Here is a 19,243-nt window from a genome sequence, read left to right on the forward strand (position 1 = left end):
CTGACTTCGCAGAGTCTGGCCTAGATCCATTGGCAAACGTTTATTTCCTGGTTGGTGGACGCTTGTCTGAAGTTTGAAATCATTGGAGTTCAATCAATAACGTTTGGTAATGACGTATGTTAACCACGGGGGACACAACGATAACGATATAGGCTTGCAACTTTCGTAAACTTTTGGAACGCCCTCTGTTCGCTGGTTGGTTCGGAGACAAGTTGCCGAAGTAAACGAAGTGAAAGAGAGCTATTCCAGACGGAGTACTGTAGGGAAAAGAAATGGAGCGGAAGTACGTAGGCAGGCGGAGGCCAGGCTATCAAACTGCAATCATATTGTAAAAATGTAATTACATTTTTTTCTGATTGCTTAAGCACATTTTTTGTAACTATGGCTTTCTTTGCAAAACTCTACACACAAATAGGGAAACCTTTCACCCAATCAGCAAACATTGTAGTTCTCTTGCAAAAGCTAACACACCTTGCTTAACTCTTCACACCTTCGTAAAAATGATGTTTTTGTATCAAACAGTAAACACAAGCCATCACAATAGTAAGCACACAGTGTGCCAACTACACACTGATGGTCTGAATAAAAAACACATCTGGCTTTTGCTTCCTCTGTGCACAAGGTAGACTATGTCAGTTTGAGGTCATACTTTTGTCATAGTTCTGTAAACATACAGGGATCCAAACTTCAAGTATTGGTATTTATTTACACACATCAAAACAAACACAAGTGTGTTTTTCCAAGTCAAAACACAAAAAAGCAATTTCACTGAGACAAAACAAATCAGTCTACATCGGGTCGTCTCTCTCAAAATTCCGTCTACATCACATGCAATGTCCTAGTCCAAGGCACCGGGAAAAATATATTCTGGAATGACGTATCCAGGCCTGACATGACAATATCCCCACATGTAGACTGTTTTTTTGTCTGTAAAAGGGCTATTTCTTTCTCTTCTCACTCTTCCTGCTCCCTCCATTGTACCCATTGTACATTACCTGTGGCTTATGTATAGTGCTTAGGCTGATTGCAAAGTGAACTAATTATCTAAAACAGTTTTCACATGAGAAAGTGTGCCAGAGAGATGGCAAAATAGTGTAAATAATAGCCATACATGTGTATGATTTGCCAGAAGTGTGTTGATCATTTGGAAATTGAGTGTAAAGCAGTGAGTTGTGTTTACAGTTTTGCAAAAAGAGTGCTGTGCAGTGAATTGTGCCTACAGTTGTGCAAAGTGTGTTACAAAATTCCAAACTGAGTGCAAAGCAGTGTTTGGGCTTTTAGTTTTGCGAACTCAGTGAGTGGTTTTGCTATAAGTATTAATAGTTTTAGAAATTGTGCTATAAGAATCACAGTTGTGTTTAAGCATTCCGAAAAAACTGTAAACCTGTATGATGAAATCTGTGGTCAATTTTTAGCCAGAACACCTGACAGATATGGATCAACAGTTTGACCTCCTGGGCATCCATGGTTCTTTCTGGATTATGATGACATTTGACAAAGTACTTCAAAAGAGCTGAAACCAGATATTTATATAAAACATTACAAAAAAATGAAGGTTTAACATGTTTCTCCTTCTGCAGGCCTCTCTATTAACTTGTCAATTTTCACAGTTTACTTTTCTGAGAGTAGCAGTGTGAGATAACATAGGCCCACCAATTAGACTGTTGTTGACCTGTTAATATGTCTTTGTTGTATGTTTTTTGTTGTTGGTTGTAGCCTACCTAATGAAGAGCTGCCTGTCGGTCTGGTAGAAAAAAATGAGCTATATAAAATGAGCTGCATGAATGAGCAGACAACATTTGAACAGTATTTGGAACTGAGTGTGTGTTTTAATGTTCCCACAAGGACATGTAAAAACATAGCATAACAGAAAATAGCAATCCTAGTTGTTAGCTATTGGTTGAATTCCTTGATTGTAAATCTATGAAAAAAAAACATTTTTCTTACTTTGTGCCTCGACTTTGGTTTTGTCAGTATGATGCAATAATGATGTAATTATCTTCCCACATCTCCTAATGGTGCATTCAAGGCACTTCGGAATGACAAGGACCGCTCTCGTGGCTACTTTGTTTTTCCGACAGCAAGTGTTCATGTGCTTTGCCGTCAGAATGTGTGACAAACACGGATGCCACAACAAAGGGTAAAACATACACGCACTAATCCTAAATAAACAACTGTATTTGCTTAAATTATAGTGAGACGCTTGTGAAAGAAAGATATGCAGCCTTCAAGTGAAAAACAGGCAAATTCCCAAGTTCACATTAAAACTGTTGGACATGAAAGGCCACATGGACTACAAACGAACTACAACGTGACGACAACAGTGATGACGAGCCCCTAACTGGACAACTCTGTTAGCAAAATCTAGCCCCAGTTTCCGACCTCTGACTCACACATTACGTGATGTGAGTGACGCGGAATGATGTTTTCACTGGGGAAAAGGTTTTTCCGAAGCCCATGAACGCTAGGTAGCACCTCCCCAGGAGCATAGACCTCTCTGGAATAAGTCCCGCCTCCAAAACATCCGGATCCACCCAACTTCCAGTTGTCGAATGTCTATGGGAAATAACATGGCGTTTCGAAAAATCGTACCTGTCAAACTCTGTAGGTGGCAAAGTAGAAAAAGCTGGTGGGCCGATTGGCCTACATACTTCTGCCATCTTAGACAGGTGATATTTTTGAGATATGTGCTTCCTAGAGGCATTTTTTAGTAAAAGTTGGGAACAGGACTTTTTAACATAATTAAGGTGTGCTGAATCCAACTAGCCCTGTTCCCAAGCTGAATTTTGAGTTTATGACCATCGAATTAGCATAAACAAAATGGTTGCCAAAATGGCGATTTTGGGCACTTTCATGGGGCGGATGTCATTATACCATGTAAATTAATTCATATTGTTCACAGAAATCTTCCTTGGCCAATAGATCAAGGATACAGGCTGTGAAAAAAAGAACAAAAATCTAGTATTATGCCCATGTTAATTACCTGAAAAAACCTTTGAAAAATGTAATTGTTAAAATTTTATAACTGAGCAGGCACACGGTATTTGACAATTGAGACTTATGTTTTTTGAGGGTCAAGAAAGATGTGTAGTGATGAAATGTAAAGTTTAAAATTGTGGCCTTGTTAGGTCTTCGGGCTTGAAACCAAAGGGTTGCCGGTTCGATCCCCGACCAGTAGGAAAAATGTGGGTGGTGGAAAGGTTGAGCACTAGTCTCCCATGCCCACATCCACGGCTGAAGTGCCCTTGAGCAAGGCACATAACCCCTCACTGCTCCCCGAGCATCACTGTAGCAAGGCAGCTCACTGCTCCAGGTTAATGTGTGCTTCAATGTGTGACCTGTGTGTTCACTAATTCACGGATGGGATACATGCAGAGACCAAATTCCTTGTATACCCAAGTATACTTGGCCATAAAACCTGATTTACATTACATTTACATAATTGAAGCGAATTGGGTTGGTAATGTATGTAGTCTCGGAGTAAGTTACACAGGCCTTTACCCATTGCGGTAACACTTTACGGTAAGGGTACTTCAATTAATTCATGGATTTATGTATTACTTCATTCATTAATATCTAATTAATCATCAGGCATTTACTGAGTCTATAGTTTGGCATTTGTGACCTCATACATGAACACATTACTAAAGTATAGGTACGGTGGGCACATCATGAATTATGATGTATTAACCATGATCATGACTTTATTTTTCTGCCAAAAATGTGGTCATCACTGCTCAAATTCTGATTTGAACATAACTTTGGAGTTCTCTGAACACATGTCATTATTCACTACTTTATTTGAGGGGCCACAGACATGATGAATGCATGAGCAATTATCCTAAAATGCATGTAATCATGATGATCATGCTTAAGCAATCATAAATCATAATGATATACCCATCACACCTAATGCTTTAGTTGATGTGTTGTTCATACATGAGGTCATCATGAATGAGAGTATATGAATTCATGTCAATTCCTGATGATTCATAGGATATAAAGGAATGAAGTAATGCATAAATCATGAATTCATTCATGCATGAATTCATGATAATTCATGTACATTTACCATAAAGTGTTACCCATATTTCTTCATAATATTTGTGTTAGTAAAATGATTGCATGTCCTGTAAATTAATAGCTAGATGAATAACTTTATAACTAGTGCAAGTTCAAGTTTAAGTTACTTTATTTGTACCCAGAGGTAGATTTTGCTTGCAGTTATAGAATGCTTCAAGAGAATTTGCCAGAACAGGAGCACAGAGGATGCCATCTTTACGGCAATTCACTCTGCCCTGTCCCTCCTTGACAATAGCAACACCTATGTGAGAATGCTGTTCATTGACTTCAGTTCAGCATTCAACACCATTATCCCCTCCAAACTGATCACCAAACTCAATGAACTGGACATCAATACCTCCCTCTGAAACTAGATTCTGGACTTCCTAGCCAACAGACCGCAGTCTGTTAGATTAGATAACCTCACCCACTCAACCCTCACCCTGAACACTGGCGTGTGCTGAGCCCTCCTTTACTCCCTCTTACCTACAACTGCATACTTGTACATGGCTCTCACGGCTCCCACATACAGCAGCGTTCCGTGGCCAGTGGGTGCCAGTGGGTGCCAGTGGGTGTTCCCGACGGTAGCTATGCAAATTACTTGAAGTAAAACCTTAATGTGATTGGTTGGTGCCGTCCTTAGATTGGCTTGATTGGCCGGTGCCGTCTGTTGGTGCAGCAACAGCTGAACTCCTCAACGCGAGCGGCGGGAGAAACGCGACGCGACGGACCCACAATTCAGTTCGGCAATGGATCACGTGAGCCCATGTAAAGTGAATGGGATGCGTCTCCAGCAACACGAAGCACGCAGCTGTGTGTGGGAGCCGTAACACCATTGTCAAGTTTGCAGACAACACTACGGTGATTGCTCTCATCAGCAACAATAATGAGACAGCCTGCAGGGAGGATGTCCAGCACCTAACACCGCGGAGCACCAACAACAACCTGGCTCTCAACACCAAGAGGACCAAAGACCTCATTGTGGACTTCAGGAAGTCAAAAGCTAGCACACAAAGCCCCATCCTCGTCAACAGGACTGAGGTGGAGCATGTCACCAGTTCATGTTTCTGGGTGTCCACATCTCTGTGGACCTCTCTTGGACCCTCAACACCTCTACCTTGATCAAGAAGGCTCACCAGCATCTCTTCTTCCTGAGGAGACTAAAGAACACAACCTCTCTCCTCAGATCCTGGTGAACTTCTAAACCTCTACCGCTGCACCATTGAGAGCATCCTCACCAACTGTGTCACAGTATGGTATGGCAACTGCTCTGCCTCCGACTGGAAAGCACGGCAGAGGATGGTGAAAACTGCTCAGCGCATCACTGGTTCCTCACACCCCTCCATCAAGAGTATAATAAGGTGATAATAAGGCTAATTAGCATAATACTAGTTTTTTTTGCATTTTTATATTTTCATAGCCTTTACTTTTTATTTATTGCCCACAGGAGATTTCTGAGATGCACAGTTGTGAACAATATTAATTTATTTACATGGCATAATAATGCCCGTCCGAAGAAAGTGCCCAAAATCGCCATTTTGGCAGCCATTTTGTTTATGCTAATTAGATGGTCAAAAACTCAAAATTCTGCTTGGGAACAGGGATAGTTGGATTCAGCACATGTTAATTATGATAAAAAGTCCTGTTCCCAACTTTTACTAAGAAATGCCTCTAGACCCATATACAAGGACTTTTTCTTGAAATAGCACTTGTCTATCTGGTTTCCACTGGATTTTTTGATTGTCGGTGCCGTTTAAGTAGTAAACGATTATTAATGCTAACCGGGAGCTAGTTCCGATGTACGCGGGCGGAGGAGGGCGTTAGATCTTGCTCACAACCCAGTCACAACCTAACTTGATGGTCATTTTCACGTGGGATTCATGCGTGGTTTCAGTGGTCTATAAATGTAAATCGTTTGCAAGGTTCAGCCTCTTTTCAACATGACTTAACTTTGGTTTGACTGTGCGAGTTTGTTGGCTGTTATTGAGATATTTGAAAAAGAAAGAAATTGCCGACGAAGACACTAAAGACTAGCCTGGCGGGCCATCCTATATCATTGAAATGTATAGTCTGGAATCGAGCCATTCACCTCGCTTAAAGGAGAATTCCGGTGTGATTTTGACCTAAAGTGTTTTGAAACATGATACCGAGTGTGAACGTATGTCTCATAGCCCATCTCGGCTTGTCCCCTGCACTCCGAAATCTGGCGCTAGTTAGCCGATGATACCAACAAGGCGGTCAATGGTGGTGCCTCGGCATCGGCATAGCCATGCAAATAAATCACTGTTTTACACCATTTACGAGGCTCAATGTATCTCCACACTTCATTGGTAGACTTCCGAGGGCCCTGACATTTAAAACGAGACATTGTCTTTCAACCTGCCTAGGCATGCAATAGGCCAGCGCTACGACCATATCCGTATCCGGTCGGCAAAACGGCAAATACATCCTTCTTTGAAAGGAATGACTTAAGTGCATTGTGTTGCTCAACTTTCAAAGAAAAGTCCAACTCCTCCAAAGTTGACGCCAACGCCGATTCAAACAACCGCTCTTCGTTCGCCATAGCCACCTTCCTTGTTGTTCACCGTCGCAGGACTGTCGTCATCCTGTTAAGCTCGCCTTAAGACTCTCTAACAAAATAGAGCGTTGTGATTGGATGACGTCCACGGCGTCAGCCAATAGAAATCCCTATGGTTTGATACTAGACGTACAGGCTGAGCAAATAAATTTTGCCGCCGCTAGGGTTCGTCTAGATTTCTAGGCTAACTAAAGACATGACGAGATGAGATTTTTTTTCACGAATAACAGATAATGATAAGCAGACTAGGAATCAGAGGCTGAATCGTATTGAGTCGATAGATTTATTTTGCATGACCTTGATCAGAACAGTAACGTTTTCAGAATGTATTAACAACCTATGAAACATGATGATTTCACGCAGGGTTAGTGCCACCTCCGTAGACAGGCTCTGGTGTCACGAACTCCATTTCGGTGAAGACAAACTATGAAACATTGCTGTTGCTATGCAACCTTGACTGGGGGAGTCGCGGCATCTGAAGCGTGCGCTAGCTTAGTGCTTCTTACTGATATATTTCTACTTTAACGGCACCGACAATCAAAAAACCCAGTGGAAACTAGATGGCAGAAGTGTGTAGGCCAATCGGCCCACCATTTTGTTCTACTTCGCCACCTACAGATGTTTGACAGGTATGATATTTCGAAACGCCATGATATTTCCCATAGACATTCGACGCCCGGAAGTTGGGTGTATCCGGATGTTTCGGAGGCGTGACTTATTCCGGAGAGGTTTATAGAGCTGCACAGTCCCGCCCACAGCCAAAATGCGGTTAGGTGCCGGATGATTCCCATTCATTTGTCCCACTGACGTTTGGAAAAATCCGTATCTAAAGAGTTTTACAGCATGTCTTAGGCTAACCAGCTACGGCATAACTCATAAGCATACAACATATCATTTCGAGAAGAGAAAATCCAAAAAAAGTCAAAGGTACAAGACTGTGTACATATTTTCATTTCCGAGCGAAGGAACTACTCATCCCATAAACCACCGCGCCTCACTGAATTACTACGGAAGCGTATTGCATTCATGACAAATAAAATAAAAATGCACCCTGTTTGTCTGAATTAATGACTTGGCACATCCTGTTTTTCTGAATTGTTGAGTTAACTATCTCATCAATACAGAAAAACAGCCCTTTTTCTCTGAATTAACAAGTTATTCTGATTTTCTGAATTAACGAGAAAATTATCTCGTTAATTCAGAAAAACAGAGCTGTGACTTGCATGAGATAAGCTTATAGATACCTGGACTAGGTGTTTTAATGTTTGTTTTAGGTGTTTGGTTTGGCTGTCAAACCCTCCGCAGCAAACTGAAAAAGTCCGATTTAACTTGGGTTTTATCAAAGAATGTCTGTGGAGATGCATAAATATAGAACACTGCTAGATTCTAAATCACAGTATTTTGCGTTTTAGCTAGCAGCTAGCAGTAGCTAGTTATAGGGATGTTGGCTGTGATGCCTAGCCTACAATGCAGTCTGCATAGGCTACCGATCATTTTGATCATCACCTCTGTTGCTGTTTGCTTGGCCGTCTTTACAACTGTTTTTCTGAATTAACGAGATAATTTTCTCGTTAATTCAGAAAATTAGAATAACTCGTTAATTCAGAGAAACAGGGCTGTTTTTCTGTATTGATGAGATAGTTAACTCAACAATTCAGAAAAACAGGATGTGCTAAGTCATTAATTCAGACAAACAGGGTGCTTTTTTTTTAATTGCATGAATGCAAAACGCTTCCGTACAATACGCTTCTGTACTACAGACCATTTTTTTTTTATTGGTCATGAATGCAATACGCTTCTGTAGTACCATAGACCTATTTTAAAAAAATATACTGTGAAGCCAAATCAGCGATCTTATCCACCAACAATATTTTTCAGTGTCTATAGAGTAATAATCTTCTAACTGTGAAAATGTCAGACCCTATTTTGCCTTATTTTAAAAAATCTAAATTGCTCCTTTTGTTTCATAAACGAACTACAAAAAAGCCATGTGACTTTACCCTTCAACTACTCACGGTAGCATGGTTTGTTTATTAGCCTGGTTAGCATTGCCACTTAACACTTACTGCCAGCTCTTCATGTGAGTAGAAGCACAACACCAGTTATCCAGACATAAAGGTTATCACCACGTGGCTTACATCACCTTCCGACAAAAATATGTAAGCCAGTTAAGCAAATTGCAGTATTGATCAGTTAGAGATTAAGCGCCCAAACCTGTGACGTCACATGCAACTGTAGTTTGTTATTACGACAAAAACTCAAAACAATTCAACTGATCCTAAAAATAAGGTATGACCACTTGAAGCAATAGAGGTGACCCCAGTGCCTAACATATGTAAGGCATTAAATTAAGATCCCAATGTGCACCGAGATATATTTTTTCTAAAAAAAAAATCCCATCCCCTTCGCTAAACTCTAGGAACGCAACCACTAGATGGCGATGAGATTACTTTCCCTCCTTATGACCATAACGGCCTTTCCACCAATCAGAGGCATCACTGTGGGATTGTGGGATTGTTTAGGATTGTGGGTAATGAAGTACTTATCCAAGAGATCGCGAATAAAAGGCATTTATCTCAAAACAAGGTTAGTTCCCCATGAACTCTTGGTGTCTATAGGAGCATATACAATCGCTTAGTACAGCCGTAGCTGGTTTTAAGTCTACCACGTGCAGTTAAGTTTTTATGGCTTATACCGCAATTGTCAATGGAGAAATTGCATTGAATTTTTACATCCGGCATCGGCTGTGGGCGGGACTATGCAGCTCTATTTACATACCAAAGAGGGCAATGGATCACTCCCTATGGGATGAGACCAGCATGCCTAACGAGTCGTCTGTGATTGGTTTATACTACATGTCCACGTGCACCCGGTGTGATCTTGGGCTTAACACCGTGAGAGCGTTCCACTTTGATGCTAAAGAAGGTAGCCTATGTATCCAACTGCAAGGGAATTATTACCTTCAATGAGTTGGAAGTAGCAGTCCCGGACAAATCCACTGACCATGGGCCGGCAGACAGAAAGAGCATGCCACTAATAGCCTAGAGCTATAAGGAAGAGCAGGCAAAAGGCTATCTTGTTTCGCCAATTATCCTGGTAAGTTAAAACGCAGGTTTGTCACTCACTCCGAGTCAGTTGTGGCTAAGTCAGTTGAGCAGGCCTTTTTAATGGCTTTCATGAAATCACTAAAGTGCAAGAAATCATTGGAAGTAGGCCCTACAGTGTCTTGTCATATCCTATTGTGTTTGGGTCTTTGAAATGTGATTTTTTTTAGTAGGCCTAGATCTAAATCACGCTTTGTAGACATGAACCGTCTATCCGTATCTAACCGAACTATCCGTAAGCGACCACAATGTAACTAAACAGGAAGAAAAGTAGCCTTTGCCTACACCTGTAGCTTCTAAACACAAGGAAATGCGGCCATATGAACGACAGCATTATTTTTTTTCTGTCGAATGAATAGTTATGACGATTGCACTGGATTTTTAGACGTTATTGTAGCTTGATGGCACTGTTTTCTCTTTACACGTTGTGCCGGAAAGACTGTTCCTGCGGTTATTTAGCCTGTATTATGGCTAAGTTATTTATTTGTTAATTTTCGAAATCAATCAGTTTAAAGGACTTTGGCTTAACCAACCTGTAGATCTAATCTAGGTCTGATAAATTCTCAGAGTAGGCTAGACTAATCCAGGGTGACTGCTGCTTTTGCAAATACCCTAGGCCTATCCAGTATCTTTCTTTGTATAGGGTACCCTAAATTGATCAAATAATTGACAATCACTGTTCAAATGATTGATAATTATTTTACATTTAACGCTAATTAGTGTTGGATGTAAAACTTGCAAGACTGTTGGACTCGCGTGCGCTTCAGATTGTGAACACTAGAGGTCGCTCCAGACCGCCTAGTTACAGTCCCGATGCATCCCAGTAAAGCGGTCTTCAGAAGCATGTTGGTGATAGTCTATTGTAGTATGTATGGATGTATGTAAACTAGGGCTGTCAATCGATTAAAACAAATAATCTAATTAATGACATACTCTGTGATTAATTAATGTAAATTAATCACTTACATCCATTAATTAATATAAATTAATCACTTACATTGCTATGAACATATCTTAAAAACAAGTTTGGCAGATGAGTGAATCAATGAACAGCCAAACCAACATTACAAAGTTCAACGTATCTCTATTTTTGCATGATAAATGCAAATGACTGAAGTTACTACTCACTGACATGTGCAGAGTAGGCTACCCTAACACCAAGGTAATGTGTGGAATACCACCTATGATTTATCCTATTTTTGGCCATTCAAACATGTAGATTTTTATTCACATAATTACTAGGTTGTTGCCTATGGGCAGCCGTGGCCTACTGGTTAGTGCTTCAGACTTCTAACCGGAGGGTTGCCGGTTCGAACCCTGACCTGTAGGAACAGCTGAAGTGCCCTTGAGCAAGGCACCTAACCCCTCACTGCTCCCCAAGCGCCGCTGTTGTAGCAGACCGCTCACTGCGCCGGGATTAGTGTGTGCTTCACCTCACTGTCTTCACTGTGTGCTGAGTGTGTTTCACTAATTCACGGATTGGGATAAATGCTGAGACCAAATTTCCCTCACGGGATCAAAAGAGTATACTACTTACTATACCTTTTCTATCCAGTAGGGGGGTGCAGTCCAGGATAAACTAGAAAAGCATTTCCTGAAGGAAATGCAGTGCATGAAAATGCAAAAAATATGATGTAAAATATCATACAGAGTAAAAACAAACTATATTGGTTGCTATAGATGAGGTTTAATATAGTTAGAATTAGTGTTGCACGGTGTATCGATACTAAAAAGGTATCGCGATGCCTTCACGCAAAAAACGATACGATTTCAGACGTTTTTAGAATCGATACTTTATTAAAAATAATAACGTTCTGTGTCTGTGTGAACTGCTGCTCTCACTGCTCCTTGCACGCATCTAGGCAAGTGGGCGTGTCTAAGCAGGCAGCTCTGAGTGAGTCAGTGGGCAGCCAACGTCAACATAGTTCTTTGCCGACAGTTCTAGGCCTTGTGGATAAAACAAAAGGTGCAGTGAAATCTGCAACTATTTCGGATACATCGCGAATAGTGAAGGCAAGCCATCAGGTACACAAAGTCATTTAAAAGCAGTAGGCTACGCATGGAACTTGGCTAAACACCTCGCAGACATATCCCAACATTTTTAAAGAGTTCAAAGAACGACAGGTTAACGATTATGCTATAGAAAACACGACTACATGGTTAGTGCCAAGTTCTTCTCTTATGTTTTAGTCTAGCCTAAGTGAAACGAGTATGGTTATCTGGGATAAAGCGAACCTTTGTCATGGCATGTAGACTGCAATTTGTTCAATAATTATTGCCCAGATGTAGGATAGGCTACCCGAAATGCGCTAAATTAAAGCCCACAGCATAATACCACCAAAGCGTGTTGAGTCCTAATAATAGCGGCTTATTGTTACAGTAGCCTACGTGGTAGCAAATCATGTTATCAAAGAAATAGACGTAATGTAGGAATGCACACAGATATATTGCAACAGGTAATGGTGTAGGCTTATCTGACGAAGACCTGAGTGGTTGGAACGTCGTACTTGTACACTGGGCGCAAAGAAGACTATCCTCACATTTTCCCCTTTGCAACTGTCAAAGAAATCCCATGAACACGGGAAGGCCTAGGGTAGCCTATTCATGAGTTTCATCCATAGATATATACACTAGATGTCGCCTTCTGCTTCTCAGCATGCGTCAACACCGCCGCCATCTTTGTACAGGGATCTGAAGCGCTAAACTAGTTCTCCTGTATTGTCAGTGTTACCTATTTAGCGACGTTTGGCCACCCCCAGCGATAGAAAACCTTTTTAGCGATTAGCGACAAATTTGGGAACTTCTCACAATGATGGCAGATCGGCTTCTTTGTTGTTGAAACGTAAAACAATCACCTTTCTTATGGCTTTGTCATTTATGAATTCAGCTACATCTCGTTTGCCCATGGCACTGACCCATGATTATAAAAGTAACGACTGGCGTAGCCTATGTAGTAGCAGAGGTAAATGTTCTACAGATCTACAGCAACTTCTGGTGAGATTACAACTTACATGAGTAAACGAGACGAGGGGTATGTGGCCTCAACCAGAGCCTGTCTATGAAGAGCCTGTTTACTTTCATTGTATCGAACCTGGTTGCAGTTTACTCATTGTTCCTCTAGAGGCCGCCGCTAGCTAGTGCAGAATGAATGGGAGTCTATGGGGCTAGACGGGTAAAATGTATCTTTATTATCGTCTTAAGCTTAGTTTTCTCTAGACTCAACCATAAATACATGCCTGTCAGTTGGAACAACCCAAAAAATTAGATAATTGCTTGAGATTTTGACGATTTATGGTGATTTTATTTTCGCTAGATCTTTGCCCAGATTGACACTAATGCATTATAGAGGAGTGGATCACTGAAGCAAGATGGCGTCTCGATTGACGCATTCGTTCCAATGAACAGCAGTAGTCAAGGCGACATCTAGTGTATATATCTATGAGTTTCATCAAGTCCCTTTACACAGGTGTATAAAATCAAGCACCTTGATTATCAATGCAGACTGCATGGTGCTTGATTAATACACCTGTGGAAAGGGACCTGATGAAACCCATCAATACTGTACATCAGATGGCCCCTCTGCATAGCATTCAGTGATTTGCATGCAGTCATTTTAACACTGACCTTGATCTAGCCTAGTTTGGCTATTTAAAGCTACTTTATTGCCAAAACACAACACAATGTAAATGAACTATAACAAACAATAAAGGACTTAATCACACAAAGTAGGCCTACTATTTTACTCACTGCTCCAGGTTAATGTGTGCTTCAATGTGTGACCTGTGTGTTCACTAATTCACGGATGGGATACATGCAGAGACCAAATTCCTTGTATACCAAAGTATACTTGGTCATAAAACCTGATTTACATTACATTTTACACAATTGAAGCGAATTAGGTTGGTAATGTATGTAGTCTCGGAGTAAGTTACACTTTACGGTAAGGGTACATTAATTAATTCATGATTTATGTATTACTTCATTCGTTAATATCAAATTAATCATCAGGAATTTACTGAGTTCATAGTTTGTCATTTGTCAAATGAACTATAACAAACAATAAAGGACTTAATCACACAAAGTAGGCCTACTATTTTACTGACTATAAAAAAATAATAATTATGTAGGAAGTTTAGAAGTTTAGAACCCAGAATTGACCTACACACTACAAAAGTGCACCAAATTTAACACAAATGACTCAATACACTTGGAGGAGGTATGAGTCCTTTCTTGTCCAGATATCTTAGGATTTCGCCGAAGTATCGTTTTAGTATCGAGCATCGTGATATTTATGGCAGGTATCGTATCGAAGTCATAATTTTGGTATCGTGACAACACTAGTTAGAATGACTGAACAGTTAAATAGGTGGATAGTTTAAATGGTTAAATTATTTGCTAGGTAGATGAGGTTTAACTCATTGAATGCCAAGCTGTTTTCAGAAGCTTTGTTCTAGAGTGCCAGCAATCTAGACCATTGTTGATGATTTTTGTACAGCCACAGCATATTCTGTGTTATAGCTATGAACACATACAATGGCTCGTTTGAAAGGTGAGACTTTAAGCTCTCAGTGGGTGCAAACCGTGTATTTCTACACGCCTCTGTTCCTGAGAAATCCCAAGCAAAACAGTGGCTAGTTTTCATCAAAATCCCTGTTTTTTTCTTCTTCTAAAAATGGAGATATAACGTCTTTTATGACCTGAGAAGTGTTGCCTGCAAAGTTTCTGGGAAGAGATCTAACGAGACCTGCCACCTAGGGATAAACCCACGAAACTAAATGACCTGATTTTGATCTGGTGTGCATGTCACTGATATGGAGAAAACTAATGAAAACGCAAGATCTGGACATTTTATCTGGACGTTTGATCTTAACTCGGCTTTTGATGGTTGCCGCTTTGTTTCGAATCAGTCACTGATTAGCCTAGATCATGTTAAGTCTATGGGTAAATTTTGAATAGTTTTTTATTAATAGTTTAAAAAGTATAAAAGTTACAAAGATGAAAAATACAAAGCCCAGATGTCCTAAGTAAGACCTACGTAACATAGTTTGAATGAAGTTTCTACGTTAAACGGTTGAAGCTGCATTAACTGTGTTAGAAGAAGAAGAAGAAGAAGAAGCCTAGGAAGAACAGTACAGTGCATTTTCATGCACTGTAAAAATAGCAGAGCCTGAGAGATAGCAGTTCAAGAAAATAAACTAAATAGTAGGAACAAAGAAATTATAGCAGCATAGCCTACAAGTGCAAATGGAAATGTAATGTGTGAAGTCATTGGAATGGAAATAAATGTTACCACCTTCTACATACTTTTGTATATACATTTGTCTCAGTGTGCAACAAATGTAGTCAGGAGTTTGTCGGTTAGTTAGTCGGTCATAGGGTAGGCTCAGCAAAACGTTAGCAAAGTTAACTTTGACAAGGCTGGCGGCCTTTATTATCATCAAGAGGTGTGCTAACTCGTAGGCAAAGATTCTATAGTTAACTTTATCAACCGTTTCTGTCGTAGGCCGTTTCTGTAAATGTAAGCCTAGGCTAAATGTGTCATTGAAAGCAGTGCTTTCTTGTCTGTCTCCTTCAGTCATGATAGCCAGACTGCACTGGGTCAAATGTCACTATGAAATGCGATTGATCAGCGTTAAATTTTTGTTATTTTGACAGCCCTAATGTATACAGCTGTTGTAACGACCAGCTGCCCAGGTTATTGACACGTTTATGTTCTGTCTTCTAATAACTAACACTTTATGCAGTGTTGCAGGCTATCCTATGTAGGCTTCTATGAAAGTTTTATAGAAATTAGTTTTTAAAAATCGCAATACATCACCATTTTTCACAGTTTCACAGCATACACTTTGTAGCCAAAAGTAGTGTATGATTTTAGAATTTCTCTGGAAATGTTTGCCCATTCATTTAGAATATTATTTGAGAAGTTAGGCACTGATAAAAAGGCTTGGCTCACTATGTCTGTTCTAGTTTATCCCAAAGATGTTTGATGTTTTAGAGAATCTTTTTCTGAGAGGGGCCAGTCATTTTATTTCCATACCAAAGTCACTGAAACATGTTTTTATAGACCTTGCTTTGTGCACTGCCACTGTTTGGTCATGCTGGTGGAGGGATAATGGGATACTTGTTGTTTTTGTCAGAGATTTATAATGTATAGCTGCTTTAACACCAAGGCACCAAGAAAGAATGAACTTTGGAACTTGTTAATGTGCAAAGATCGGCACTGGGTCAAATGTCACTATGAAATGCGACCAAGAAAGAATGAACTTTGGAACTTGCCATGAGCCAGAGGAGAAGTATCTGTTTAGTGTGGTCTATTTAACTATTAGATAATATTTAACGATTGTCCTAGATAAAATCTATTTTAGCTACTTCTCTGCATACATTTCAGTTTACTTTGTAAATATTTGAGAAGTAAAACTGATGTGACATTTGGCCATACTGTTATGTAATAGCCTTTACCAAAACATAAGCTCTTTGCTACACATGCAAGCAGATAATGATGACTAATGAATTTATTTATTTTATACAGTGCACACTACAGTTCCTCATATAAGTCTGCCATGCCAGTAGACTTAGCAATGCCACTCTTCCTGGCAAATGGGGACTTCCATGGGAAAAGGTGCTCCAGGCCTGTAAAAGCTTTACAACCATGTCTGAACCAAGATGAAGGCCAAACAGTCAAACGAGGTTGCTCCCAGCAGTGGTCCAGTTTGGACGAGGTGAGCACACTCAAAGCAAAGAAGAAGCAGGTGTCTTTTGCTGACCACAGGGGCATGGCTCTCACCAGGGTCAAAGTCTTCTCGGAGTTCGAGGATCCCATCGACATCCCGCTCAACATCCAGGAACTTCTGCGCTCGGCGCTCAGCCTGTCAGAGAAGGACACGCTGGTCCTCGCCTTCACCCAGCCGTCATCCGACTACCTGCTCTTCCGCCAGCGGCTGGAGCGCGACTACGTCTGCCTGGAGCACTGCACGCTCCAGGAGCGGGCTCTGGCGGGCACGGTGAAGGTCAAGAACCTGGCCTTCGAGAAGTCGGTCAAGCTGCGCATCACCTACGACACGTGGAAGAGCCACGTCGATGTGCCGTGCCAGTACGTGAAGGCCACCTACACTGACGAGAACCGGGACACCTTCGCCTTCGAGGTGAGCCTGTCCAGTGACTTGCGGCCGCACGAGCGTATCGAGTTTGCCGTCCTCTATGAGGAGAGCGGAGTACAACACTGGGACAGCAATGAGGGGCAAAACTACAGGATCGTTCCGTCCTCGCTGAAGGAAGAACACAAGAAAACAAGTCCAATACAAAATGACACCAGTGACTGGGGCATTCACTTTGACTGCTATGGGAGCCCCAGATGCTCTCATGGGATCTTCCCTGATTGGCCAGGATATGCAAGCTATGAGGAAATCGGGCCTTACTACTAGTCCTTGTAATGCTACTAATCTTTCAGACCTGTCTTTATATTTGCCAATGGAAGATTGGGATGGCATCTTTTTTCCTTTGCGTGCAGGGTAAAGGTAGTACCACTTTCTGACCTCAGACACACTAACTCAGAACTAAGAGGGTGTCTTGGCTTTATTACACCAATCCAAACAGGATGAATTCAAAGAATGGGAAAGTGTGTCTTACATCATAATAGTGTTTGTAGCACCTGTGCAATATTGCTTCTTACCTGTAAGGGCCCGATGTTGGTTTTCCATTTGAGGAACATTTTTAAGAAAACAATTTTTGTCCAATTTTGAGATGCACAAAGGTATGTTGTATGCATCCTTCAATGTGTTCAGGATTCTCTCAGAACTGGCCATTTCGTGTTTTTTAGATTCCTCACTCAGATGAGCTAATGTTTGTTGTGTATGTTTGAGTGTCTGTGTGATGGAGAGTGGGTGAGTGAGCAAACAAGTGAATGAGAGAACAAAAAGAGTGTAAACACAGTTATGGTATTTTCTGACACAGCTGCTACTTTATTGAGTTTATTTATGAGTATGACTGGGGACTTCTGTCCTTATGATGTGCCAATATTAATTGTCATCGGTCTTAAGGCTGTTTTTAATGGCAAAGTACTTTAATTGTTTGCACTGAGGAAAGGCATCATGAATAAGACCAAAAGTATCAATCAAATTGTTGGATTGGGAGGGAGAATTGAGAATGGAATTGTTCCTTTTGATTGCATTCACATAATAGAACTGTTAAAAGGTGTGGTGTTTATTTGTTGAACTTTTAAATGTCTTTAAAGCTTTTAGTTGTTTTAACATTGGGCTTCTTCTTGAGATTCTTGTTCACTTTTGATGGGTATTAATCTTTTTGTTTGCCTTTTGGAAATTATGTAAACATGGTGTCTTCAATACCACAATAGTTTATTAAGTGAATGTCTGTTTTCTTAGTTTTTCCTAATTAGTGTTGTGTTAAGTGATTATAGGGATGTGCACATTCACAAGCACCAGCTACCTTTTTGTCTGTTATGCAGTTTTAAATAATGCCTTGGTTTGCAATCAGCTGCTTTTTACTAAAAAGTGTTTCACATGTGAATTTACAACTGTGAATCTGTGTAATTTTGTGTCAGGGATATATTGATCTCTGGTGTTCAATTTGAATGGGAATTGTAAGTCATTCTTTTTTTTTCTTTTTGCATGTTTTTTGAAAAAATAATAAATACATACAAATACATCTGATGTAGTACATGCCTCTTACAGGATGATGGCAGTATTTAGCTACTATCCATTAACCATCTGATGATGTTTAAGTCCTGTCTGTTTGATATCTATAGGCCTAGTGGCCTATTTCAACATCATGAGTACCAATGCATATCCATACTATGTGCAGTCAGTGGCATTATCATATTGTTGTGTACATCCATCACACCAGGAGATGCCTATAAACTAGTTTATCGGGTAAATGTGAAATTGAGCAGAGCCGACTGTTGCAGTGTTTTGTGGTTAGATTCATTTTTGAAGCCGCCAGTTAGAGCTTGCAGCTCGCTCTTGTAGCCTACAATGAATTAACATATGCGCGAACTAAACCATTAAATGGCAATAAGTGCATGTGTTATTTTGGTAATGTTATAGGCTAGCTGTCAAAGTGTTGACATATGACAACAGCCCAGAGGATGTCCGCATGTTGATGTCAGAATGTCAATACTGTCCATATTCGATAGACATAGAGGGGTTCAGTGTATTCTGTTCCATATGCTACACAGATGTTGGCAGGCACATGCTTGATGCATATTTGCGCGAATGTCATCAATGGCCGAGCACCAGATGTGTGATATGACCCGGTGCATAGACTACACTAATGTTTCTCCACACGTTTCAGCGGCGCATTTCGCAGCGTTTGCCACGTGATGGCTGTGTCCTGGCTACCCTCACCCGCTTCAGAGCGATCAGCTGAGCGCTCTCCGTGTGTTGCTTACGCGTGACTTGGAGGCCGTTGGGTAGAAAGGAAGGCGGCAGCATCCAGCGACTCAACGATTTGACATTCATGTGCAACTCTTATCATCGATTTAGGC

General features: G+C 40.7%; 1 protein-coding gene across 1 annotated transcript; it reads left to right on the forward strand.

Moving 5' to 3' along the window:
* Positions 1-9,520: 9,520 nt before the first annotated feature.
* ppp1r3b (protein phosphatase 1, regulatory subunit 3B) lies at positions 9,521-18,360 on the forward strand. The gene is made up of 2 exons (XM_076283321.1): positions 9,521-9,736; positions 16,274-18,360. The coding sequence occupies exon 2, from the start codon at positions 16,305-16,307 to the stop codon at positions 17,163-17,165; it is 861 nt and encodes a 286-aa protein (XP_076139436.1). The 5' UTR covers positions 9,521-9,736; positions 16,274-16,304; the 3' UTR covers positions 17,166-18,360.
* Positions 18,361-19,243: the final 883 nt, after the last annotated feature.

This window comes from Alosa pseudoharengus, unplaced genomic scaffold (assembly GCF_046254945.1).
Source record: "Alosa pseudoharengus isolate Yale_2024_CS ecotype anadromous, Long Island Sound unplaced genomic scaffold, YU_APseudo_1.1 YU_APseudo_1.1_scf_14, whole genome shotgun sequence".
Classification (NCBI taxonomy): domain Eukaryota; kingdom Metazoa; phylum Chordata; class Actinopteri; order Clupeiformes; family Clupeidae; genus Alosa; species Alosa pseudoharengus.